Source organism: Hylobates moloch, unplaced genomic scaffold (assembly GCF_009828535.3).
Source record: "Hylobates moloch isolate HMO894 unplaced genomic scaffold, HMol_V3 SCAFFOLD_5, whole genome shotgun sequence".
Classification (NCBI taxonomy): domain Eukaryota; kingdom Metazoa; phylum Chordata; class Mammalia; order Primates; family Hylobatidae; genus Hylobates; species Hylobates moloch.
This window is the reverse complement of record NW_026652280.1, coordinates 27,255,751-27,278,827: the sequence shown is the minus strand read 5'-3', so window position 1 is coordinate 27,278,827 and position 23,077 is coordinate 27,255,751. Positions and strand designations below refer to the sequence as shown.

Genomic DNA, 23,077 nt, shown 5'->3' with positions numbered 1-23,077 from the left:
GACTTCCTAGGAAGATTCATGGACTGGGTTAAGAACCCTTGCTGTAGAACCCAGTCCTGAACCACCAGAGGCTTCACCTCAGCTAATGGAAGTTTTGAGTGTTTCAAGAAATTTGGGGGTAACCAAAGAGTTTCATCCCATTATAAAGAACCCATCCATGTAAGCTACTTCAGAAGGTTTTGCTTTAGTGATCACAGGCACTTCATATTTTAACTTCTCCAGGACAGGAAGGAATGGGCATGACTAGGGATCTAAAACACTGTTGTCTGGTTCCACCATCATCATCATAGGAGTTTCCCTGATGATGATTTTATCCTGTATTTTTCATGCTTTCCCCCATGCCTTTCTTCTTAAATAGATGTTCACATTCTCTCTGCTCACAGCCTGGTGAGCATGGGAGGGTGACAAGAACAGGTGGGGAAGAATCTAGTAAGGAATGGTCTGAATCCACCGCTGAACATCTCCTTAAAGGACAGAACTTTTACCAGAATGACATTTCCATTCATTATCCTTCCCGGCCAAATTAATTGGTTTGTAAGTTCACTTATTCAGCAGAAACGTATTGGCATGTGCAGAATTCCATGTTCTATGCTAGCATCTGTGAGGAGTGCAAAGATGGATGGCATACAACCTCTCTCCTCTCAAAGGAGCTTGAGGTCCCGCAGCAGAGACAAGTTATGCAAAGGAACTCAGCTTAAAACAGTTTCCTGAAAGGGATTTACTGTTCACCCTTCCTAAGTTTCCTGCTGCGTGTGTGCGTGTGTGTGTGCGCACACAGGCGTGTGTATGGTTTCTTCACTTTATCTGCCAGGAACTGGAGAAATGTCTCTCTTGCTTTCCCAGATCACCCCCTCCATTACATGAACCATCATATTTATCACGACACTTTATAATTATCCATTTAGCTTCTCTCCCGACGGATCACAAACCCCTTGAGGATAGAGACTGAGTCTTACTAGATGTCCCAACTATTTCCTGGGAGCCAACAGAACACCTGGAACATATAAGTGCTTTTAAATATGTTAAAGAAAACAATTGCGAGAGAAGAGAGAACACAGACGACATGAGACGTCCTACAAAAGGAGGCCCCTAGCTATTATGTCAGGAAATAACTTCTGGCCTTTGTCCGCTGTGTGTTTCAGGATCTCGATTTCCCTCCCGTCCTAGAAGGGAGTTGGATCAGGTGATTATTTCCAAATGAAAAATTATATTGTAAATAATGCCAAGGGCAGAGAAGGAAGTAAACATCCTGGCCACCTCCTCCGCCTTAAACGCCCGCCTAGGTTTTACAGTCAAATACAAAAAATTTCCTGAAGGCTGAGGGTCAAACACGGTCGCTGCAAAACCTCTAGACGCTCAGGATGTTCGCAGGCTCCATTGACAAAAGTGACTTCCCACGCTTTGCCCACAGAGGGCATCCCTGCGCATTGATACGCAGACCAGGCGAATGCAGCTGCTGGAAGCCTCATCCGTCCGCTCTTTTTTCCCTAAGCCATAGTCTCTCTGCCCCCACCCCCTTCCCGTGGAATCTTTGCCTGATCCAGTTCGTTTCCCTCCGGTCTCCACATTTTCCCTTCCAGCCCTACACTTCTACGGATCAATGTGTAGTACGGTTCCAACTCCCAGCTCGCACACCGCTGGCGGACACCCCAGTAACAAGTGAGAGCGCTCCACCCCGCAGTACCCCCCGCCTCTCCTCCCTCGGTCCCCTCGGCTCTTGGAAGAAAAACCAACAGCATCTCCAGCTCTCGCGCGGGATTCTCTCTTCAACTTTACCCAACCGACGACATGGAACCAGCCTCAACCTTTTAATGCACAGCCCGGCCACAGGATTGCCTTCCATCTCCTCTTGGTCCCTCCTGGATGTGGTTTATTGATGACTTGCGAGCCCCTCAGAGAGCTGTCTTCCCTCCTCTGGCTCCCTCCGTTTCCTTGAGTTAGTTTTCCAAGGTTTTACCGGGGCTCGGGATCTCTTGGACCGAATGGAACTTTTTGCTGCCTGCTTTTGCTGCTAATTCTGTCAGTGGACAAGGAAAAAGGCTTCGAAGGCAGCAGAGGCGCAGGGGAGGTGGAGAAAGAGGTGGAGGAAGAGGACGAGGAGGAGGAGGAGGAGGAAGCCGAAGGGGCTCGGCGCGTGTGTGTGCATGTGTGCATGCGTGTGTGAGTGCATGTGTGTGAGTGCTGCCGCTGCCCACGACCCCTGGCCCCGAAGGTGTTGGCTGAAATATGGAGAATAGTCTTGGATATGTTTGGGTACCCAAGCTGGCTTTTGTACTCTTCGGAGCTTCCTTGCTCAGCGCGCATCTTCAAGTAACCGGTAAGTGGTTCTTTCCTTTCTTCTCCTCGCACCCCCTTCTGTACCCCACTTCCCTTCTCATTTCATTTGGCGAGTAGTAGAATTGGGGTGGGGGATAGCAAGAGATTTGGCGTTTGCGCTGTCCCCCATTTCCTCACCGATGAGAAAAGATAGTTTTTTCTTCCCTGGGGGCGGATGATGGTGAGGGGGATGGTACTAGGGGCGCCCCTTCGCTGTTTTAAAATCTGATGCTTCACGCATTTTTGCTTCTGCAAATACTTGGGTTGGTTTGGAGAGCCAGCGGGCTGGGGCAGGTGCTGGGGATATCGTTGAAAGGAACTGGGTTGGGTCCTTAAAGCCTCAGAAACCTACCAAGTGGGGAGGATTGGGGCAACAGGGGCAGGCGAGGAGGACATCCAGGGGCTTTGAGGAAGTCTGCGCAGAGTGTAGATGGTGGGGCTGAGTCGTTGGTGTGTGAATACATCTCCTTTTGGTTTGGATTTTTGGACTCGGTGATTGAGAATAGGGAAAGGGACAGCTAATATGTTTTGGTACTTCCAAGGAGGGGATACTGAAGGAGGCACAGAGTTTCCAAGGAGGAGGGGAGGGGTGTTTAATTTTGTTTTATTTTTTAACGGTGAATGTAGTTCGCAAGCTGAGTCTCCATATAGCTCCAGGACACCTCCAAACTCCAAGTGATTGATATTCCAGAGAACCGGCGCCCTGGCCCTGGCACTTGCCAAGCACAGTTTCTAATTAAAAATGGCAAAACTGTTTGGGGATTGGATCTGGCTAGAGCAGGAGAAAGAGGGACCTGAAGGCTGGCTGATCAGGACTGCTGTAATCTCCGAATACGGAGCTGGCGGCTTCGACGGCCGAAAGAATAGAAAAGAGCAAAATGACTCATGATAAGGTCCACGTTTTGCGGGACCTCACCACAAGTGTGGATGGGCACTGGGGTACAGTGAGCGGGCCTGGCAAAGAAGAGAGGAGAGCGGCTGGCTGAGCATTCAGATCCCTTCGGAAACGACCTTTTTCCAAATCCAAAGAAAAAACAGGCTCAGGCAGAGACCGGGAGTTGAGTAGGAGCTCCCCAGTTCGTGCCTGGGAAATTAACAGGGAATGGCACATCAATCGCGGCCAAGCCCCCAGGCTCCCCGGAGCCCGCAGCTCCAGCTTTCTCGTCTCTGCTAAGTGCTGCATGGCCAAGGGTTGCGAACGCGAGCGGAAAATGCGCCTCTCACGGTCGCGAGGGATTCAGACAGTCAAGCGCCAAGGCAGCCCGAGGCTCCCCAAAGCTTGGCGCAGCCGCACGCGGGCAGGAATCTGCGCTTGCACTCGGGCTCCGCTCCTCATCTTCCTTCGGCCAGAGACAGAGAGAGCAGGCAGGAGGGGTGTGTGTGTGTGTTTGTGTGTGTGTGTGTGTGTGTGTGCACGCGCGCTCTCCTGTGATGAGCGCGTACTCGCATCCGCGCGTTTAGCCGCTAGTGATCCCTCCCTCCGTCCCTCCCGGCCGGTCCCCTCCTCCCCTGGCTCTTCTCTCCCGGAGCTTTGTCCTCAACAATTACTCTCGCGAAAGGTGGGCGGCGGTGGGGGGGTGGGGGTGGGCACCTCCGCAGTAATGAATAGGTGTCTGTTTTAAATTCCCTCCTGGAGACCCTCAAATGCTAGAGGCTGCGGGGAGGGGGACCCTCCTTCTGCCCAGAAGATTGACTTGGGCTTTCTATGGCAGTTTGGGAGACCTATGCGGACGGGAAAGGGGAAGTTCAGGGGGCATCCCTCACTGGGTAGAAAGTCTCCCTAACAGCAGCACTGCTGACCTGAAATGTGCTAACTGAATGCACTGCATGAAGCAAGGTGTACAGAAATGAACAATGATGTCTTGTCAATTACACGACAGTATTTTAAAGCTATTACTCAAGTGACTTTTGTCTGGCATAGAGTGGGGGTAGATTGATACAGATAAATTTATGTGTTTTATTAATGTCTAAATTAATTAAATATTCTCTTTTCACTTATTTACATTTCTTGTCCAGAGAGTCAGGGCCATGTATTACTGCTTCATTTTAATTTTCTCCTCAACAGACAGGTCTATGCTTGAAAAAGCAGATGTAAAGAAGGGATACATACACACACAAACACATGGGTTATGTCGGTGGATAGGCTAACGCATCTAAATCTTTAAACTTTTCTACACTTCTAAATCCATATCTGTTATTTGCAAGTGAGTTGTGATGCAGTTTGCGCAGTTCGCAGGAAAGTGGATGGTGTATTTTTAAGATATTGCCAATTCACATCACTCTGGCCTTTGCTCATTAATCTGAGTATCACTTCTTTCTCTTAGTAATAATTTCCCCTGTTTAGGAACATGGCAGGAAACTTACAACAAGAAAGCATAGTTCACTCTATAAAAGGACCAGTAGGAGGTGCCCTTAATAAGGCCAAGTGTCTAGTTTACTGGCAGTGATATTCCCATTCAGCAGGGTGTTTTAAAGACTTTGTTGATTGGTAACAAAGGATTATGGAGACTAGCACAATAGCACTGGGCCCTTTCCCACTTTCTGGGTAAAGTCTGAAGCTGCTGTAGATTTGTATGAAACTGTGATGATTTAACAAAGGACAGCCCTGAACAGTGTCAGTAGAGAGTGAGGACTTGATGCTGGGGGAGGATGATGGTGACTTTTTAGTTGGCTTCTGTAAGATGTCATCTTCTTACATATTTGACATGAGCCACAGGCGCAGGAACCATATAGAGTCTCAGGGGATCTCAGATAAGATAACAATTTTAGATGTTGGATGTTAATGAGTGAAAAATGAGGCATACATATTAATTAATTCTTCATACATGTTTGGGTTCCATTGCACTGAAAAAAATCTGTGAGTGTTTAATGTAGTCTAGATATGCTGAAATGAGGCTGGTCGCCCTCCCTAGGCGACTTCTCATTCCCCCAACCAAAGCAGATCAGATGCCTCCATGTGGGTTTGCTTTTGAGTCGCGGGAGTATGGCAGAGCCTGAGGGCTATGGGTAGGCTGGCCGTCCACTCCTCTGTGAGTGCCGCGGTATAAATCACCAGTGACCTGTCAGTGTCCATTTCTCACACAGCAGCAGCTGCCCTCTGAGTTATAAAGCATGTGAAACGGCCACCACATGTGTTATATGTGAATATATTAGGCTTAGTGCCTTTGCTTTAATGCTCTTAAAAGCCAGCCTGGCTTGAGATGCTGACAGGCATTTTTTTTCTGGGGAGAGATTTATAACTTCTCAGTGTGTATGACTTAAATTTATTCTCTGGCAAGTTAACCTGTTAGCAAACTTCCTTATTGTTTTCATTGAAGAGGAAGAGCCTTAATCCTATCTAAATTCGTGAATGAAGCTCTGCGGAAAGTTTCTCCTAGAGTACAGGATATTTGCAGGCTGTAGTATGGTTTTCTAAACCAATGAGAAGCTTGACAAGATATATGGGGAGGTGATTTTTTGGTGGGGAGGCGGGGATATTTTTACTTGTTTTTAGAGAGGGAAGTTTTGATACTGCATCTTCTAAAGGACTTCCAGCAACTCAGTTATCTCAAAAGCATCTTTAATGAGAGGAAATGTTTCTCGCTTCCAGTTTCATAAATCTAACAGTCTGGGATTCTTCAAATGCATATAATATGCTCCTGGAATGTTTGCAGCTGCATGCAGTAGGGTCATCTAGTATGATCACTGTCATTTGGAAATGAGCCCTGATTTAAATTTTGACTTCCAGACAAAACACTTATCTTTACCTGGTGCCGCATGTTTAAAAGCAGTGCTGAAGTTTCTGAACAGAATATTTCTTTCCATGGGAGACTGTCCCCTAAGATTACATTTTAAAGTAAGTGTTCTTACTATTTCTTTGGAGAATTTGCCATCCCAAACTTTGCATATGAAACTTCTTCTTCATGATTCTACCAGTAAAGATAACTCTATTTAAAGAGAATGCAGTTGTTTCTGGGTATTTCTTTAAAATTAAAATTCAATGTCCACATCCACACACAAAGAAGGAGGATTTCCACCCCCTCATACCTTCTCCTTCAAATAGATGACTTTGGTGTGAATTATGATAGCTCTAATTACATAAGGGCACTTGCAATTTCACTAGAGAATGAGTTCTTGCCTGATTACAGATCTTCCTACTTTCCATAGGAAGTTTCTGGCCCACACTACTATCAGAAACTTGCACCAAATTGGGAACACATTGCTCTGTTTTGGTATTTGTTACCCAGCTATACATTTTTGAAGGACTAATCTACCTCAGATGATAATCTCTTAGATGAACTATATACATAAATTTCAAGAAATCTTAGCTTTGAGGCCAAAGAATAACGTCACAAACCAGCTGAAATTACTTGATTAATTGATTAATTCACTAAAGATAAAAAGTCACTTGGTTCTGGAAAAGTACTGTGCTCCCTAAAGAGGAATAGTCAATACTATGCACATTTACAATTCATAAAATGTAAACGTCAAGTCTTTTCCCCCCTCTTTTTCCATTCCTTTCTTATAATGCTCTGGAGGAAAATTTAAGAGTTTCATGAGTTGTCACAACAGTTATATCTTAAGGAATTATAGCTTGGAATCTCACTAACTCATGATTGATAGACACTCAATTAAAGAGCAACACAATGTCCGGTGAATTTTTTGGCAGCCTGCTGTGGGCTGCTTGCTTCTTTTCAGCTTGTTTCTAAAGAATCGAAACTCTCATCTCTAAGAGGTGTGGCATCAATACTGCCTCCCTTGACGCACCCCAAGAAAGCCTTTCTCATTCTGAAACCAAGGCTGTGACCCACAGGCACTGTGTTTAATATGCTGTGTTACACTTTGCAAGGTCACGGGGATTTGCCTTAAAAATAAATTTTTAAATGTTCGTGCATGCTGTTTTTGGTGGAGAGTTAAACTGTACTCTAAAAGCAGCTAAATAGTGTTGTTATCTTAAGACATTCTAACTTGTGGCCTCTGGGCCAATATTATTGAAGTCCTAGAGCTCACGATCTTTAAGAGAGGCAGGAGTGAGCTCTGTAAGATGATAGGTTATGCCAACCTAGTTAAGCTACTTTTTTTTTCCAACATGGTGTGACCAGGTTGGAATAATAGAACTTTAACCTTTTTCAAAGTTACTACTTTTCAGAGGAAAAAACATTTCTTAATAGTATCATAATATCAGTAGCATGGCACTGACCCAATGTATTTAAGATATTGTTCTTCAAAACAAGATCTCAAGGAAAGGCAATGTTAAACTTGTCAAGAAGAAAGGATGAACAATCCAGATTATTTTCCCTGCAGGCCAATAAAAAATGTGCAAGATAGAATTCCATGTTGCATATGCCAAATAGGTAATAGCAAAAAATAATATGTAAAGCATTATGCACCTTTATCATTGCAGCACTCAGGTAAATGAAACACAATTTAGTACCACACTTTTTCTTTCTCTCACTCTAGAATGTTAATTCCTTATATTATATTTCTCTGGTTTAACACCATACTAACATGGAGAAATACAGGTTGGCTGACTGATGATCAAAATTATTATAGTGCTCCAAAGTTATTTGACAAATTTTAGCCTGAGGTTTAACAACTAAATCCCTTTAATTCAACTACTAAATAAAAGTGTTTTCTTTGATAGTTTAGAAATATCTGAGCTTTGTCCCAGTGGTGTGGTTTAGAAATACATAACAATGCATAAGATTGAATATGCCTTCTTTTTCAATATTGATGGGAATTTGCCAATGGTAATACCAGTGCATATTGCTCTTTTATTAATAGTTCCAAACAACCATATTATTCGCAGCTTTCATTTCTTGGGGGGAAAAGTTCAAGTAGGAAACACACAAATCATTCCATATTTATTGATCATATTTTTAAGGCTATTCTTATGGTATGACTTCTGTAGGAATGTTTCTCTTTTCTAGTAAATTCCGTGAGCCCAGTGTCTATGATCTACTTCTACTTCGTGATATATGCTTTAGTTTAATTTCACTAATCCAAATTTTTTGACTTTTAGCTTGCTCAGTCATTTCACCATTGCCCTCCTGGGAGGAGGCCCCTTTAAGACCATTTGTGGTTATTATGATGAAACTTAAAAGGAGTATTTATTGCAATTTGGAGATTTCTTCCTGGTTTATCCTTTAAATATTGGTTCTTGCCTGAAGGCCATCCCTAAGAGTATCTAGGACAAACACGTTCCACTGAATTAACTGAATCTTTAAGATGTTATCTGATGAAAATACCAACTGGTTAGTGAATTGTGTCCTGATAAGAGGACTTGTCAATACAACATTTTTCTGGACCATCTACAATGTTCTTAAACCTGAGTTTACATTTTACGAGAGAAAAAAGAAGTTAAGCAGTTAATATAAATGTTTTTAACTCAAATCACGACATTTTTAGATCTTACTTATTTTTCTATAGTCTTTTAGAAATATTTCTCCACTCACTTAGCTGCCTCTTTAAAAGTATGTAGAACATAATTTAACCTGTTCTTAATAGATACAATACATCACTGTGACTTCATTATAATATTATGTGATTTTATAGGGATAATTTTTGAAGGCATTGCATCATACAGAACTGTTTACTTTCCCCATCAATTGACCATGGACTGTTACTATTGTTGAGTTTTAGCTCTGGCAATAAAATATATTTTGTCTACATCTCCTGTTCAGCTGAAACTTCTCCCTGTATAAAACTTCCTCAAAGCAGTTCTCTCTTTTAGTTTTGATGCTAAGACATAGGGGACTAAGTTTTGTTGGGGTTGTGTTTAAAGTAGGAGAGGAGATTAGAAAACAGCACCTGAATCCCTCATTAGAGGAATATCTAATTAGTTTTAACTAATGATTCTGTAGCATCTGATATTAATTTGGATGTCATTTGTACTTTGTACAACGTATTTTTCCTTATTAAGTGAGAATGTGGACTAGATCAATTCTAGTTATATTATTAGTTTCAACATTATATAATTTATTTAAATTATGAACTGTACATATAGTGTTTGATATAATTAATAATACAATTCATGATCATGATAACAATAATAATAATGTAATAATAACAAATACCCATGTACCCACTAGCAGTTTTCTGATTTTTGTATTAACCCCTTGCCTTTTGTACAGTTTTTCCACATATGTATACATCTTTAACATGTTACTTTACTTGGCTGTTCTTAACAGTAATAAAATAAATATAATATATATATTCTCTGACTTGCAATTTTGCTGAACGTTAAGTATTTGAGTTTCATCTATGTGGATTCATATTGCTGTATTTCAGTCACTTTCTCTGGTGTATAATACTTCATGATATTAATTAACCATAGTTTATCTAATCTACTGTTGATGGATTTTGAAATTCAGTTTTTTGCTATTGCTAGTAAAGTTGGCATGAACATTCTGATGCATGTCCACCAGCACAAATTTGCCACCATATTTAGGGTGCATACCTAGGTGTGGAATTGCTGAGTCACAGAAGGGTATCTTTACTTCCAGGAGGCAAAGACATGTTGCAGTTATTGAAACCCCCACCAGGGGCAGATGAAAGGCCTCTTTGCTTCATGCCTCTGCCAACACTTGGTATTTTCATATGCTTAATTTGCCCTCATCTGGTAACTTCTCATTGTGGGTTTAATTTGCATTTTCCTGATTGCTTATAAGTCTGAACATTTTTTCCATTAATTCGTTAGTTACTTGTGATTTCAGCAAGACAATTCTATGATTCTGTTTCTTCAACTGAGCAACCATTTGCTTTTAGAACTTAGTATTATTGGTAGTTATTTTGTTTCTTCTACTAAGCAACCCTTTGCTTTCAGGCATAGATGTTATCAGTAGTCTAATGTTCAGGAAGTTGTCGCCTAATACTATACCATGTTGACTCTGGCCTAGGCTTTATTTAAGCACCTTCTCAAAATGTACACTGATTTTGAGTTGGAAAAGACATTCCTAGTCACTGTAACGTTGTTGATTACCCAGAGCAAGTCCTGTCATGTTAGTATCCTGCCTTATCCTGTTTATTGTGTCTTTATAGAGAATCATTTACAGGGAAGCAGGATGCTGGGATGCCAGGCTTAATTTGAGGCTCATTATGAATCCCCTGAATATAATGGAACTAAAGGATAACTGAATCACAGAGTAGTAATGGTAGACACCAAATCTGAGTTAAAAATCTGAATATGACCATTTGAATTTGGGCATATTTCCAACATGGTAAAATACAGAGGCCCAATAACATCGTTACATTTATGGCATATATGACTGTGAGTTTCAAACAAACACATGTGCTTTGTGCACCGCCCCCCCGCCCCCAATTTTTGTTTGGGTTTGTAATTGTTTCACCTGCTCCCATGGGACAAGCTAATGAAGACCCCTGAATGAAATAAAGCCTCAGATGTACTTGCAGAGGCCTCTGTAGTGTGTTGCCTTCTGTGCAGACTCATTAGAGATGTGAGTCAAGGCTGAGACATCTAAGCAAACCCTCTGCACCCAGAGTCCTCAATCCATTGTTCCTGCATCTTTTTTCAGTCTCATGGGATCCCAGAAGAATATAAATTAGAGAGAAAAATCTGCAAAGCTTTTCCTTTCATGTTGAATGTCTGGGCAGAGCTGATCCCTGCAGGACAATTTCTGGTTATTTTCTCTCTCTGGTTTGAGGCATCTCCAGGGATGGTTTGGTGACTGTTTCCCCTGGGGACGTTTTCAGCAGCGTATCAGTTTTGCTGTTAAAAATTTATTTTACAATTTATCTGAAATAGTCCTGTTCTAAATGTTCTTCCCATCACTCTTGTCATCTGGCTCTTGATTCCTGCATACCCCCTTCAGTGACACTGCCTCTTCTGGGCTGAAATGTGTTCAATAATTCGAGCTATAAATCACTCTTGCCTCCCCATTTGGTCTTTACTTAACCAGATTATAAATATTTAGTTCATTTGATTTTTCCTCATACCTCTCCAGAAGCTTAATCATGTTTAGTCTTCTTACTTTAACTCACTCTAGTTTGTTTATATCTTTCCTGTAATCAAGGGGCCTAACTCTAATGTGCTCTTCTAAGTAAGCTCTCCCAAGTCATATATTATAAAATACAAATTTGCATCATCTTTAGCTTATTGTACAGCCATAGACACACATGTGGTCTCTCAAAACTTGTGTTTTCAGTTTTCAGGAAGGACTATCAATGCCTAATAAAATCATTGAAATATTATAAGGACCAAATAAGACCAAGTATCTCATTGAAGATAATACAAAAGTTACTGAGCCTTTACCAAGGATTACAAATAGATGAATAAAAGATATAGATGTGTTTCTGCCCTGCAGGGGCTTTTCCTCCAGTGAAGGTGACAGGCACACACAGAGGTAGGTAGGATACAAGGTAGAACAAAGTACTCACTGAAAAGGGACACAAACAGTTCTGCTCTTCATGTGGTTTTTGTCATTGGTTCTGTTTATGTGACAGATTACGGGTTACATTTATTGATTTGCGTTTGTTGAACCAGCCTTTACAGGGACATGGATGAAGCTGGAAACCATCATTTTCAGCAAACTAACACAGGAACAGAAAACCAAAAACCGCATGTTCTCACTCATAAGTGGGAGTTGAACAATGAAAATACATGGACACAGGGAGGGGAACATTGTCACACACCGGGGCCTATTGGGGGGCGGGGAGCTAGGGGAGGGATAGCAATAGGAGAAATAAGACAGGCTGATGGATGCAGCAAACTACCATGGCACGTGCATACCTGTGTAACAAATCTGCACTTTCTGCACATGTATTCCAGAACTTAAATATAATTTAAAAAAAACTCATATTAATATTTATTAGTTAATGGAATGACAGAGCCAATTCATTCATCCTTGTATCCCTAAATTGATTGGACCAAAAAGAGGCAAGGGAGTTTAAAGAGTTGTCAATCATGTTTAAACCAAAGTATTGGTATGGTAAGAATGAGGATATTATGGTTTTGCCTACAGATCTGGTGGCCTGTTGCTGTAAAAACATCCCCAGACTTTCGTGACCCTTTCTTCCCATATTTCTTGAATGTGTTCCAGGTATTGTGTTAAGGTGGCAATTTAGCTTAGAGCCCAGTGAAACAAACATGCTAATCGAATACATATATTAACAAAACCACAATTCCAAATGAGATAAGGCTTTAAAGAAAGAAAATACTGCAGGAGAGGGTCTCAGACCGCAGATCAAAGACAGCTTCCATGAGAAAGTGTGACTGAGTTTACATCTGAAGAATGAGTTAGGAAGGGGATATTTAGGAGGGGCAGAGAAGAGAATATCAGGTAAAAAAAAAGTGAGCTCAAAGGCCCCATGGTGGGAGGAAAGATTGTGAATTCCGAGATCAGTGTACCCAGGGCCATGAGAACTAAACGTAATAATGGCTTAGCTAAGGCTGGAGAAGACTTTGGGATTCTCTCTCTCCAATAGTTAACTACTTGTACTTGGTAGATATTGACTGAATAAATTCAAATGAGTTCTTATCAAGGATCTTTCCTAATCTCAGTACAATGATTCAAAAATTTCAGCAAACTACATAGGCCACCTTTTCCTTGATTTTTTTATTAGATGTGAATTTATGAACCTATCTATCCTATATGTTTAGAGATACCTTATGAGGTGTTACAGACATATGTATGCAACCAAGAGAGAGGGACTTTGAAAAGTGTACAGAGCTAGAAAAATCCAAGTAATTATCAATTAACTTGGTAATAAGTCACTTCTCCTTTGAAAGCTATCACTGAACAGAGGGAAACAAAACTTCACCTTTTCTATAAAAATAGAATTGCCATGGACATTTCTTGTTCCTGGGGCCTCCTTCAAAATGTGTGCCTGAACATGTTTAGTAAACCTAAACCCAATTTTTTTTTGGAATTTTTACAGATTATTTTCTCAATATGATCCTTTTCTATGCATTTTGTCTCTGTTATTATTTCTTAAAAATGTGAATGAGTGTTCTCTTTGCTTTCAGCTCATTTACATTTGCTTTCAGCTCAGTTACAGCTCATTTAGAAGTCATTGAGCTTGTAACATTTCCATGTCACTGGGCCTGGAACTACTGTACCACTTGAATCAACCTACCATCTACCACTAGATGTTGGAAAGATTGTTGCTACATAGTCCTGTGGTCTTCGGTCTTGATAAGACGGGGCATAGCCTAGGGGAAAAAGCATCCCAGCTATTGGGTTTGATTGATATCCTTAAACTCACTGGACCTCAAATTTCCCACCTATGAAATGGACACAAAATCAACCTCTGCTTCCCAACTCTAAATTGGAGGTAAAAATTAGTCCAGTAGTTAGCTATATAAAATACCTATTCCAGTGCCTGACATAATAAGTATTTCAAAAATGCTAGCTATTGTTAGTATTATGTTAGTATGGGCTACATTTATCTTGAGATAATCTTTACAAATAGAAAATTTCACAGGCACAGGCCAGCCATTCTAGAACCTGCCTCAATTTTATTGTTGTGATTTTAGAGGCTTAAATATAAAGTAAGATAGTCAGACTCCAATGGCAATTTTAAAATCAATCACATCATGGTTTAGTGGACCCTGGTCCCATGCCTTTGCTTGATTTAGAGGCTCATAAGTTAGATCTGACACAGTGCAATATTGATCAAACTTGGTAGCCTATAACACACTTACTGTGGATTCTCCATCCAAACCATCCTCCCCTATTAACTCTTCCCTGGTTGACCACGTCCATTTTCTACAGACCCATCATCTACTCAGCAGGCACACCTAGAAGCTGATACTTGCTTGGTTAACATGCAGTACTGGGTATAATTGGTCCTGAGGATCTTCTCTGTGGAGGAGTGGCTCTCATCTTGATTTTGTGTCAATGCCCAGCCCCTCTTCATACCAATTAATTTAGAATCTCGGAGATGCGGCCCAGGCACAAGCATTCTAAAATCTCCGATGGTGCTTCCAACATGCAGTCATGTTTGAGAATCAGTGTCCTAGGGTCTTTCTACTCCAAGTGTGCAGTCCAGGAATCAAGGCATTTGCGTCACCTGGGAGCTTGTAAGAAATGTAGAAACCTCAGGCCACACCCAGACATACTTAATTAGAATCCCAAGTGACTGAGGAACACTGCCCTAGATGACTGAAAGGGTCACATAGGGAGGTGATCCTTGCCTCTATTCTTCACAATTGTAAGTAATCATCTACTCAATGGGAAACTGCCCCTACCACACTAGTTTATCTTAGCTTGAAGCATCTGTCACATGCTTTGGCTTCAGGAGTTGGTCTTATAATGGCAAACTATGCCAACATCAAAGAGTCTTCTGGTTTATGGTTAGTGGCTAATATATTTCATGGAGACCATGACACGTTTCATTTTCCTTGAGATTACAAGCCCTTGAAAATGCTCTTTGTGTGTTCCATCTGCCTTTTCACTTCTTTTCTCATCAATACTCAATATAAGAACGCACATTTTACAATGGTCTGCTGGTTTTCATTCTATATTCTCCCCTCCTTCAACTCTCTTTCCTCCTTAAAAATGCTCAGACCCAGGGAAAAAGAAAGACACGTAAAAGAGACACTGAGGCCCTGGGCCCTCCTCCTCCCTCGCCGCTCTGTGTCTCAAGTCTGATGCTGAGAGCACACACATGCTCAAAGTGAGACCCTGATGGGGGCGACCCCATACTGAACCTCGCCTTTTGATTGGGGATGGTCTTCAGGGCATGAAACAGACCAAGTGCTCATTTGCCTGAGCCTCTGTGGCGGGGGAGAAGGGTATAACAGAGGTTTCTGAGGAAGACTAAAGCTTAACAGGCAGAAAGCTCAGTGCAGGGTTTTGAAGCTTTTGCTCTGCACTGCCTGGCGGAGAGAGCAGCTTTAACTGGCGTGCTCCAAATCAGAGTCTACAAGAAGAGAACGTGGGGGCTCAGCTGCGCAGATTGGATCAATCTGAATGAAAATCACTTGTGTTCCTCCTGGGGAGAGAAGTTTCTGCTTAGCTCATGAACTGTAGGCCCTTCTCTGGTCCTGGTAGTAAATGAGTAGGGCTTTTGTGGAAGGTTATGTAAGGCTGCTCTTTTCTCTCCCTGCCTAGAGTAAAATTCTATTTATAGAGGGGTGAACTGACTCTCAGCGAAACATGCATTTTATACACTATAGCTTAGGAAAGATAATTTAATAAATCTTTAAGAAAGAATTAAGGGAAGAGAGAGAACAAAATCCTAGGCAGAGAGAGTGGGATATACGGCAAGAAATAGGAGAAAGAGAAAGCATCATTGCTCTGGACTTAGTTATTGGAGTAGTAATAGAGTGACCGATCATTCTTCTGTGCCTGGGACTGAGGAGTTTTACAGGAAGAAGGACTTTCAGTGGTAACAATAGGACAGCCCCAGGTAAACTGGAATGGTTTGTCACCCCTAATTTGGTACCTGTGATGGAGAGGGGGTAGAAAGAACCCTGAAAGATTTTCAGCAGGGAAATGGCATTTTAGATAACACACTGTTAGCCCTATAAGGAAACAATTAGAGAATGGTAGCAAGGCCTATTATGAGGGATGTTCTAATAGTCCAGAAAAGATGAATATCTGATTGGAGGTTTAGAAGCAACTTAGATGGAGGCCTTGCCCTCTAATCTTATGGCAAAGTCTAACTTGACATCCAAAACTGAAGGTTTTTTCAACCAACTCCTTGGCCAAAACACTGTCAGAAAACTCATTTTTGAATCAGGTTATCTTTGGGACATGAAAGGATGATGTACATATTGGAGAAGTCATGTCTAGTACTTCTGTGTTCCACTGTATCTAGTACAGTGCTGAATGCATATTGATTATTCAATAAATACTCATTACCAAATTGGTTTTTATATAATGATTATTCTCAAATTTGCATGAAATCTGAAGTTTCTTTCTGCATGAGCTTCACAAAGTTCAGTTCAGGATATTGTCAATTTCAGGGTTACTCAGCTTTTACTTACCTCTTATTTAGAGGTTTTTTCTGTTTTCTTTTTCTCTCCCCCCTTCTTTTGCCTGATTTTTCCTTTACATGCCATTATTAATAATTTTATTGGCAGCATTTCAGAGTGCTTGAGAGAAATTCAAAATTGAGGAAATTCTGCAAATAGCAAAATGTAAATGTATAAAGTCTATAGAATTTGCTATCTCTTTAAGCCCCATTACGAATGCATATAGGGCGTTTGTTAACTCGCATATATGAAAATGGAACAAGATAAAGTAGGTGAATAATTATTTCCTACATAATAATCCCAGATATAGACTCTGTGTTCGCCTTCAGAGAACCATTCCTGAAGACTTGAGTGAGTCTATAAGCATTAAAATGTTATTTTTGTAGAAGTCAGTGGAAGTCAAGACAAGATGATGGAGATTAAAAAAAAAGCGCATAGAATGAAAAGCACAAAACTTCTTGTGTTTCAAAGCACTGATCAGGCAGAAAAGGACCTCGGCAGGTGTTTGAGAAGACCCTTTTCTACTGATAAGGACACAGGGGCCCAGAGAAGCTAGGTGAGCCTCTAAATCACAAATCTACGAATGAATTCCATGAAACATATTATGTACACGTGGGTGCAAATCTTGGCTCTACCAAGATTTAGCTGTATGACCCTCACTATGATTCAGGGTCCTCATTTGTAGAATTTGGAAAGTCATTGCTGAATGGATGACATTTTTGAAAAACATTACATTCAAGGATTATCACAGTCTTTGGCACATATTGAGCACTAAACTGTTTCTATTTTTATTTGTTCATTCAACAGATGTTTTTAAAGGTAATGTTTGATATATCATATTTGTTAGCTCCTGTGGTGTATTTAAACAGCATATAAACACACTGCCTCTGTTTTAGTTAACAAAATGGTTGGAGGAATAAGACCTAGGAAGTGTAAATAGGTAAGAAAAAAAAAGATGAGCAGAGTCACAAGGCAATATATTATTGTATTATTAAGAACCAAATGAGTGAGAGGTGCAGTTAGAGGAGGGAAAGAGAACATGATCAGAAAGCCTTCCAGAATGCAGAGGGATTGAGTCTGGTAAGTAGGGTAATTGGGGGACCTTACCCACATAGGACCTGACCCTGTGTGGACACTGTTCTTTACATGTTCAGGCTCTGGAAGACAAAAAAGAAAAAAAAAATGATGGTGATACTTCACTGCAGAGAGCTTCTCAGCCCAAGCACCAGATCTCATCACTAGCAATGACTTCCCTGATCACTAGCCTTTTCTAAAGTGGATTTATGATAAGCCTAGGAGAAAAAGGAAGAGAGACGCGGCAAGGTCATCTGAGAAGTAACTTTGGTGGCATACATAATGTAATTTTAAAATAAAGAGGCTTTACCTGTAGGGCTTTTTCTAATAGTTTTAAGGAGGTCTCAGAAGCTCAGGGAAGGAGAGATGCCATCACACACTGCATTTTGAACTTGTAAATCTAGTAGCTGAGAAAGCGTATTTAGGCTCCTGCACTACTGGAATAAGTCTGTGCTGGAAATTAATGTTTTCATCTTTTTTTTTTTTTTCAGCCCAGCTGCAAAATGTATAGAAAACTTTGGTTCAGGATGCCAAAACCCTTTATTACTAATGCATAAAGGGTGTTAGCTAGTTCATCAAAGATATTCTGTACATTTTGCGGCCAAAGGGCAGGTAGCCCAGCTCAAAATTTGCAACTTAAATAGCTCTTCCTTTGTTCTTTGTTCCAGAGTACACAGTCATATGAGGTTATGATAATTAATAATTGATAAATTATTATTAGGATGATATTGTTCCATGCTTATCTGAGACTTTCTATCTTCCAATGGCTTTTGAATCTTTTATCTATATTCATCTCTCAATACTTCTATCAAGTGGGCAAAATGGCTAATTTATCTCACATGTGTTATTAGTGAGGTTTTGAGACTGGGGGCCAGTTATTTATTTAAGATCACACAGAAGTTACCTGTTCTGGCTGGAAAACCTAAATCTTTTTTTTTTTTTTTTTTTTTTGAGTCAGAGTCTCAATCTGTCACCTAGACTGGAGTGCAGTGATGTGATTTTAGCTCACTGCAACCTCTTCCTCCTGAGTTCAAGCAATTCTCCTGCCTCAGCCTCCCCAGTAGCTGGGATTACAGGCGCCTGCCACCACACCTGGCTAATTTTTTTTTGTATTTTTAGTAAAGACAGGGTTTCACCATGTTGGCCAGGCTGGTCTTGAACTCCTGATGTCAGGTGAAATGTCCACCTTGGCCTCCCAAAGTGCTGGGATTATAGGCATGAGCCACTGCTTCCAAATTTGGCTTAACACTTGTACTCACCAGTACATATTGGACACTTTCCAAAAGCAGGACATTCTACTCTTTTATTCCCCAAAAATGCACGTACTAAAAAAATGCCACCTAGCACTCAGATCTTGATTTCTAATACCATTCTCCAGTAAAAGAAACCAGAGCTCCTCAGGGAAATAGTTGATTCTGGAACTTATGCAGAAAACATACAGGATAAGGCTGGAGCATCTTGGAGTGACAGAAAGGAAGAAATTCTTAAAAAAAATGAAAAACCCACAATGATAGAGTATGTCAAAGGGACACAGAACCTAACTGAAAGAGCTCTCAGTGGTCAAAGCTGCAAAAATTTGAGCAAGAAAATCAATCAAGTAGTTTCCTATTATAACCCAAACTATAAAATAAATATCCATGAGTACATACTGACATAAATAAATAATTGAATAAAAAAAGGGAAGAGACTTAGACAAATCCCCTATGCAGAAGAATTCCAAATATTTTATATATATATATATATATATTCTACTCTTGAAGAGTGGATAGAGTACAACCCATATCCTTTTAAGTGTGGGCTGTGCTTAGTGACTTCCTTCCGAAGAGTGCGGTATACAAGGGGGAGGGGAGGAAGTTAACTACAGTAGAAAAATCGGCCGGATCACGAGGTCAGGAGATCGAGACCATCCTGGCTAACACGGTGAAACCCCGTCTCTACTAAAAATACAAAAAAAATTAGCTGGGCGTGGTGGCGGCACCTGTAGTCCCAGCTACTGGGGAGGCTGAGGCAGGAGAATGGCGTGAACCCAGGAGGCGGAGCTTGCAATGAGCCGAGATCGCGCCACTGCACTTCAGCCTGGGCGACAGAGTGAGACTCCGTCTCAAAAAAAAAAAAAAAAAAAAAAAAATCTGACGAACACTACCTCAGCCAGGTGATCAAAGTCATCATCAGCAGTGATAAGTCATGTTGATAGCATGTACCCCCGATATGATGTGATGAGGATGGCATTTCACCTCTGTGATCTTCCTTTTCCAAATCCATAACCCCAGTCTTACAATGAGAAAAAGAGTAGACAAACCCCATTTGAGATTCTACAAACACCTGACCATATTCCTTAAAATGATCTAAGTCTTCAAAAATAAAGAAAGTGTGTGAAACTGTCAGAAGGAAGAGGATACTAAGGAGACTTAGCACAAAATGTGATGTGTTGTCCTGGGTGGGATCCAGGAGCAGAAAAAGGACTTCAGGAAACAATGAAATACATTCTAAAGTAGGGACATTAGTTAATAATAATGTATCAATATTGATTCACTGATTTTTATAAATGTGCCGTGTTAGTATAAGTTGTTAATAATGGGGAAACTTGGTGTGGGGTAAATCAGAACTTTGTATACTCTTCACGATGTATCTGTCAATCTAAAACAGCTCTAAAATAAAAAGATTACTGTAAAAAATACTCTCTTGTTTGATAAGAGTGGGACACCAAGAAGAGCTCTAATTCCACTAAACTTCTTTTTTTTCCTCTTTAAGGATTAGAATGGCACTCTTGTATGGTTATTCTGAGAATTACAGACCATGTTTCAGTAACCCTTAGTATCCCTGCATGTTTCTCAAAGTGTGATCACCTCAACACCACTTGTGGGTGTTTTAAAATGCAAATATGCTGACTTTGCCTCACACCTCCAGAATCAGGTCCCTGGGTGGACATTGAGGGGATAGGAAACAGCACTTTTAACAAGCTCTCTAGGTGATTCTTATACACACTTCACTTGAAAACCACTTGGCTGTGCATTGTCCCTAAAAGTTAATAATGGTGGCTCTCTACGTATTGAGATGGTCTTTGAGCTCAGGGGATGATCTGGACTCAGGTGAACTTGGGTTTAGATCCCAGGCCTACAACTTTCTAATTGAGAGAACAAGGACAAGATATTCCACCTTTTTTGTGCCTTTGTTTCTTCATTTGTAAAGCAGGAAAAGAACACTTAATTCAGAGAGTACTTATAAAATCATTTCAGAAAAGCCATGTAAATTATTTACCATATTACCATATTTACCATATTACCACTGCTCAACAGGCAGTGAGCACTAGCACGACTCTACTGGTGTTCTATTAGCTTGGTTATACAAATCAATATGAACATAACCAAAATTACTCCTCATTGTTACTGATACTCTCCACCCTCTAAAACTTGTCTTTGGCATCCTGCAATGCTTTCCTTACATGTTTCTAGGAGTCCTACAAGCTATGTCATAAACCAGTTATCTTCTGCTAGGCATCTTCACATGTCTGGAAGTCTGGTATGCTTGCTAGCTTTCACGTCCCCAGGCAGCCACAGTCTCTTGCCAGCCATCCTGCTCCTCTGGTAGATTACTGCTGCAGCATCAATGCTCTAGAACGTTTCCAGTGCCCGAGAATTATTACTATGTCCACTGACAAGACTGTCCCAACACTGATTCTCCCTCTGTTAAACTCTATCATACTGCTGGTGTCTTCCGATTTATAAAATCCTCCATGACAACAATTCATTTAACTAGGGTCTGTAACTTTTCTCTACATATCACTTAGATTCAGTAGGAGATGGGCTGATCTGGGGACAGATGTTGCATTTCCTATTCCCTGTCTTTAGCCTTTCTGTCTCCAAGCCACCAATGGAACTTCTTCCTTAAGTAGTATTTAAATCTCCCCTACATAAATGAGTTACTGTAGAGAGATGCCTATGTTTTTAGACCATATACCATAGGCTGTTTCACTGGGTTTGAGGTACACATGTGGTACAAAAATGTAGAATAATAATAATGGCTAATATTTATGAAATTGTATGGTTTGAAGTCATATGGTAGATGTTGCTTAAGAAATACTTATTGCCCACCCATTTTCATATTTAATACAGAAGAATATCCCATTTTAAGTAGCAATGTGCCAGCTCAAAGACTCGATTTCTCAGACTCCCTTGCAGTTAGGGGTAGTCATATGAAAGTTCTGGTGATTGACATGGTAATCAGGACACTCCTGGGGATTTCAGAGTAAGCTTACTCTCCTGTCCTAATTACCACCTGCTTCCTCCTTGTTGCTTCCTTCTTTTCTGGAAAGTAGGAGTGAGGCCTGAAATTGAAGTAGCCATCCTGTGTTACATCATCTATTATGAATAATGAGAAAGAAATGAGGAGAAGCTTGAGTCCATGGTGACTTCCTTGGGGTAGCTATATAACCTTGGGTTTCTTTCTAGACTTCTTGTTATGCTACAAAGTAAACCTCTGTTTGATTTTAAAACACTGTAATGGGGTTTCTGTCACAGGCAATACTCAGTTCAAACTGCTGTATGTTCCCATATTATTTTCTTTCTCACAGTTAAACAGTGAGAGAGGAACTAATATTATGTCCTTTTACAGATAGGAAAAGTGAGACACCAAAAAGTTGGCCAATTTTTCCATGCCTCCATGCTAGTAAATTGCAGACTTATGATTTAAATCCTGCTCCATAACACATGTCCTTAATTAAGTCTATGCTATAATTCCTAGATAAATAGATGTTGTAGCTATTACACTATTGTTATTTTTATTGTTGTGGGTAATTATTACACTATTGCTTTTTATTTTTTTGCAAGTCATATTAATTCTTGCAATGTTGTTTTATTTTTATTATTGTTATACTCCTCTCTAAAAGAGGGATCTTTTTCTGTGAACCGTTTATTATTTAGACACTTCTAGATTATTGAGTATATAAATAAAAATTCAATTTTCTGTTAATAATTTTCAAATGTCACAGTTTTCACTAACAAGTTATAAGACAGCTTCATGCACTTTAATTTCCTCTGAAGAAGAAATCCACTGCCACCTTATAAAAGACTAACATTCCAAATACAGCTTTAGAATGCTAATGCCTTACCTTAACAAGCCAACTTAACTCTGTGATTCACATATGTGCTGCAATTTCTCTCCCATTGTAGTGTAAGCGAATTTCGCATAGCTTTGATGTATTGTGTAAATTAGGCCAACAAAGTGCTGTGCTATGTCTTCATTACAATAGGAGACGGTAATAATGCAACCATGTAGCGTGGTCTTGCAGGCTTTGAGTTATGAACATTCAATAGTGTCTCCTTACTTGTGCTTAAGTTGGCATTTGTGAGCAGCATATAATCAATTAATCAATAACTCAATTTTCTCTTAAAGAGATGGTGCATCATTTAAAAAAATCAGAAACTACTGTATGATTTTATGAAAAGAGCCATTTCAGCAAAGAAACTTGTTTTAAAAACACTGAAGGTCTTTTTTGGGGAGGACAATTTTGCTTAACTAAGCCGAAAGTGAAATTGGATACGAATGTTTAGTTCCTGAATTCTTTTATTGTTTTGCAACTACTAGAAAGGAAAGGGCCAGTATGGGATTGCTAGTAAGAATGCATTGTTTTTACTCATGATTGGAGGTGTGTAAGTGGACCCATCTATGAATGCACAGTAAAAGTCAACTAATCCTCAAACTTACAGTTTAAAACTCATCTATTCTATTCTATTACTTACAAGCTTTAGAGTATACTAAGTTGCCTAATTT

At 40.4% G+C, this 23,077-nt stretch overlaps 1 protein-coding gene across 2 annotated transcripts in view; it reads left to right on the top strand.

Moving 5' to 3' along the window:
• The first annotated feature begins 1,541 nt into the window (after nucleotides 1-1,541).
• DCC (DCC netrin 1 receptor) overlaps nucleotides 1,542-23,077 on the top strand; it is a 1,201,126-nt gene continuing 1,179,590 nt past the window's right edge. Inside the window, exon 1 of one of the 2 annotated variants that reach the window (XM_032152264.2) lies at nucleotides 1,542-2,317. In XM_032152264.2, coding sequence (XP_032008155.1) covers nucleotides 2,227-2,317 — 91 coding nt within the window. In that variant the 5' untranslated portion in view covers nucleotides 1,542-2,226. The remainder of the gene's footprint in view (nucleotides 2,318-23,077) is intronic. The other variant, XM_058438331.1, reaches the window with a different exon arrangement.